This window comes from Quercus lobata, chromosome 12 (assembly GCF_001633185.2).
Source record: "Quercus lobata isolate SW786 chromosome 12, ValleyOak3.0 Primary Assembly, whole genome shotgun sequence".
NCBI lineage: Eukaryota > Viridiplantae > Streptophyta > Magnoliopsida > Fagales > Fagaceae > Quercus > Quercus lobata.
Genome location: NC_044915.1, coordinates 31,520,171 through 31,523,990, shown reverse-complemented (window position 1 = coordinate 31,523,990; position 3,820 = coordinate 31,520,171). Strand labels below are relative to the sequence as shown.

At 36.5% G+C, this 3,820-nt stretch overlaps 1 protein-coding gene across 1 annotated transcript; it reads left to right on the top strand.

Moving 5' to 3' along the window:
* Positions 1-344: 344 nt before the first annotated feature.
* LOC115970829 (probable indole-3-pyruvate monooxygenase YUCCA4) lies at positions 345-3,395 on the top strand. Its single transcript, XM_031090448.1, has 4 exons — positions 345-1,618; positions 1,763-2,011; positions 2,131-2,253; positions 2,890-3,395. The coding sequence occupies exons 1-4, from the start codon at positions 983-985 to the stop codon at positions 3,124-3,126; spliced, it is 1,245 nt and encodes a 414-aa protein (XP_030946308.1). The 5' UTR covers positions 345-982; the 3' UTR covers positions 3,127-3,395.
* The last annotated feature ends 425 nt before the right edge of the window (positions 3,396-3,820 follow it).

The following is a 3,820-nucleotide window of genomic DNA, read 5'->3' as shown; positions in this document are numbered from 1 at the left end:
TGGGTTTCTGGGATGGCTTAGGGGTTGCTGTGGGTGGTGGTGGTTGGACGGGCTGTGGTGGCTAGTTGGCTTTTGTTGATTTTTTCTCTCCGATTTGTGATTTAGGTGGCTGGTGGTGATTGTGGTGATTGGGTTTGCGGTGGTTGGTGGTTGTTGGTTTGTATTTGCATTTTCTAGTATTGAGGTCAATTCAAACACTTGAAATTTTTTTCCTGCAAATGGTTACATGTAAAATTTTCTACATTTGAAAATTTTTTATGTCGAAACAAATAGAGCATAAAAAAACAAATGGAAGTTGCCTTTCCTTTCCTTGCTTTTCCTTGCCTTACCTTTCCTTACTTATTTTTGTTTGTAATTTTCGGACCACTCAACTATTTAGCTATTTATTGCCATCTTCACCTTGCCCATTTCCATTCGCTTCCTACGCTAACACTCTTACCAGTTCCAGGACGCAAGAATCTCCCTGCAGAGGAGAACCGAGAACCTGAGAAGAAAGGCCTTGAGAGAGAAAACTCAAATCCTTTTCCTTAACCCTCACGCTTCCATTACTCCACTCACTCTTTCTCTCTCTATAAATTAATTACTTCTTCCTCATAATTTCTCTTCTTCCAGTCTTTCTACCTTGCTTTCACTTCTCATAAAAAAAACTCTGTTTTTCTCTCTCTGCATTATATGCATTAAAAACTCTCAGACCCCAGGCTTCATCCCGTGATTCGCTTCTCATTGAATCTTCCCCTCAGTGTCTTATCTGTCTCTTCGTTTCCCTCACCACAAGCTGCACTATTTTGATACCACACCTTATTCACCCAAGGTTTTTACTCAGCAAAATATAGTAACAGGAGCAGGGCCTAAAAAAACAATAAAAGAAAAAACAGAGTATTTTCAAAAGAAACAAAAAACAGAGGATTCTTGCTTTACTATCTTTCCTTTCTTGTTCTTTTCATCTAACCCCTACTTCATCCTGCTCTTGAGATTTTCTTACATGGGTTCTTGCAAAGAAAAAGAAGAATCAACACCAATGTGTGCTTGGGTTCAAGAGCCAATCATTATAGGTGCTGGACCATCTGGTCTTGCTGTCTCTGCTTGCCTATCTGAACATGGAATCCCTTCTGTTATTCTTGAGAGAAGCAACTGCATAGCTTCACTTTGGCAACAAAGAACCTATGACCGCCTCAAACTCCACCTTCCCAAGCGCTTTTGCGCTCTCCCATTACTTGGTTTCCCTCTAAATTTCCCCAAGTACCCAACAAAAGAGCAGTTCATTTCATACATGGAGGATTATGCTACACACTTCTCAATTAAACCCAAGTTCAACCAGAATGTCCAGAGCGCTAAGTTCGATTCCAGTTGTGGGTATTGGAGGGTTAAGACTCTGGACATGGAATACAATTCCCGGTGGCTGATTGTAGCCACCGGCGAAAATGCCGAGCCAATCATACCTGAAATTGTTGGGATCGAACGCTTCGATGGTCGTGTTGTTCATACTAGTGAATATAGGTCTGGCTCTTATTTCAAAAACCACAAGGTTTTGGTTATTGGGTGTGGCAATTCTGGCATGGAAATCAGCTTGGATCTTTGTAGGCACAAAGCTGTCCCTCATTTGGTTGTTAGAAATACGGTAAGTTCTTTATTTTATTTTGCCTTCTATTTAGCCTTTCCTTTTTATTTTTTTGTTCCTAATTCTTGTTTTTTAGTATCATTTAGTGTATGACTTTTGCTTATTTTCCTTTACCTTTTTGTACAATTTTTGATGACGATACAGGTGCACGTTCTGCCCAGAGAAATGTTTGGTATCTCATCATTTGGATTAGCAATGGCTCTACTCAAATTGTTTCCCTTAAGTGTAGTAGACAAATTCCTTTTGCTAATGTCTTACTTCACCCTGGGAAACACAGAAAAATTAGGCCTCCACCGCCCCAAAACAGGTCCTATGGAGCACAAAAATGTTACAGGCAAGACCCCAGTCCTTGATGTTGGAGCTTTATCAAAAATTAAATCCGGTAAAATAAAGGTAAATAAAATAGACCCTTTATTGATTCCCTTTGTTTTTTTTTTTTTTGGTGTGTTTTGTGCCCACGTGTAATTTATTGCTATACATTTAGGCTTCAGCTAATCTTGTTAGGGTTTCAGGTAATGGTAGGTGTGAAGGAGATAACAACAAATGGAGCCAAATTTATGGATGGTCAAGAAAAGGAGTTCGACTCTATAATCCTAGCAACTGGGTACAAAAGCAATGTGCCTTCTTGGCTGAAGGTAAACATGAGCTAGCTGTTGAACTTTTTTAGTTTTAGCTCTATCTTATTATGAATCATCTATCACTTTCACTGGACTCATGTACAGAGGCCGCACAAGCCTACAATTCTCTTCTTTTCTCCATGCAAAAAAGAATAAAATCAGTCTGGTTTTCTTTTGGGCTATTATGCCTTTTGTACATACCTTTTATTTTATATTTAAAACAGAAAAATGTATATTTCTTGTGGGGTTTTATGATATGTAACTATCATGAAAGTTGTGCTCTATGGGGGTAGCAACTTGCAAAAAACCCTTTTTGCACTGTGTTTCTAGTCTAGATAGAAGCACAACTAGGATTCCAGGCTTTAGTTATATCCTTGTTTAGAATTTTACAATTCATTGATTATAATTCTGAGAAAACAATGAAAAACATGGGGGCTCCTTATTTTTCGTGACATTAAGCAGCACCTGAAACATTTCTGTTGCCGTGCTGTGGTGACATTGGCATGACAGTGCATCAAAAGTGTAACCAAATATTACTTACAGAGTCCTATTATTTGAAGTGTCCAAATTTTTATTCCTACATGGATACAACTTTTTAAGTTTTTGAGATGCGCAATAACTCAATAAGCAGCAACTCTCTGATTTGATACCCAGGGCTGTGATTTCTTCACAAAAGATGGCATGCCTAGAACACCATTTCCTAACGGTTGGAAAGGAGAGAATGGATTGTATACAGTAGGGTTCACAAGGAGAGGACTACTAGGCACAGCCTCTGATGCCAATAAAATTGCTAAGGACATTGCTGATCAGTGGAGGCCTAGCGAGGACTGGAAGAGTATTAGTAATTCCCAGGTTATCTTACTCAAAAATTGTAACAAAAATAAATTCTAGAGGGAGAGAGAGACAGAAACTGGGTTTCGGGATTAGGATTTTACATGCGATCAATTTTATTGACTTATCAGGACTTGTAAATACAATTTTGCAGGGGGGTTTCCATCTCTTATCAATGATGTCTGATAGTTTCTGTATATCCAATTCGATGAATATATGTCTTTTAGTTCAAAAAATCTGTACTTATCAACCGTCCACTGTCAGATAAGTAGATTATCTATCATAGTTTCTTGGCTTCTTCAACTCTCACTCTGTTCCTGTATTATTTTGATTAAGAACACTGGTGAAAATTTCTCAGTTTGACCACATCCGTTCCTATGTCATTCCAGTATATGATTATTTTATCCGGTGGTGGGTGAAAGTGTTTTAATGTTATAGTTGGAGTTGTAAGAAAAATTAAATAAGGAAAAAGTTAATCTGGTTTAAGAAGTATTTTTTAAATTATTTTACTTTACAAATGTATATTAAATTTTTTTTAAAATAATTTATTAACAAATGTCTTAAAAATAATTATTTAAGTAATTCAATTAATGAGTGTTTTTATAATTGAATTATTTAAATAATTAAAAAATATTAGCTTAGTTATGAGGCTCTTGACAATAAAAAAAAAAAAAAAATTGACTTTAGGTTTATTAAAAGGTTTTTTTTTTTTGTTTTTTAGAAAAGTTTATTAAAATTTTTACCCTTACAAATG

Bases quoted from the DNA above. Each gene is read 5' to 3' on its own strand.
- LOC115970829 (XM_031090448.1), top strand. From the start codon at position 983: ATGGGTTCTTGCAAAGAAAAAGAAGAATCAACACCAATGTGTGCTTGG. The intron at 1,619-1,762 runs GTAAGTTCTTTA...ATGACGATACAG, and splicing joins ATTTGGTTGTTAGAAATACG to GTGCACGTTCTGCCCAGAGA. The intron at 2,012-2,130 runs GTAAATAAAATA...TTAGGGTTTCAG, and splicing joins TTAAATCCGGTAAAATAAAG to GTAATGGTAGGTGTGAAGGA.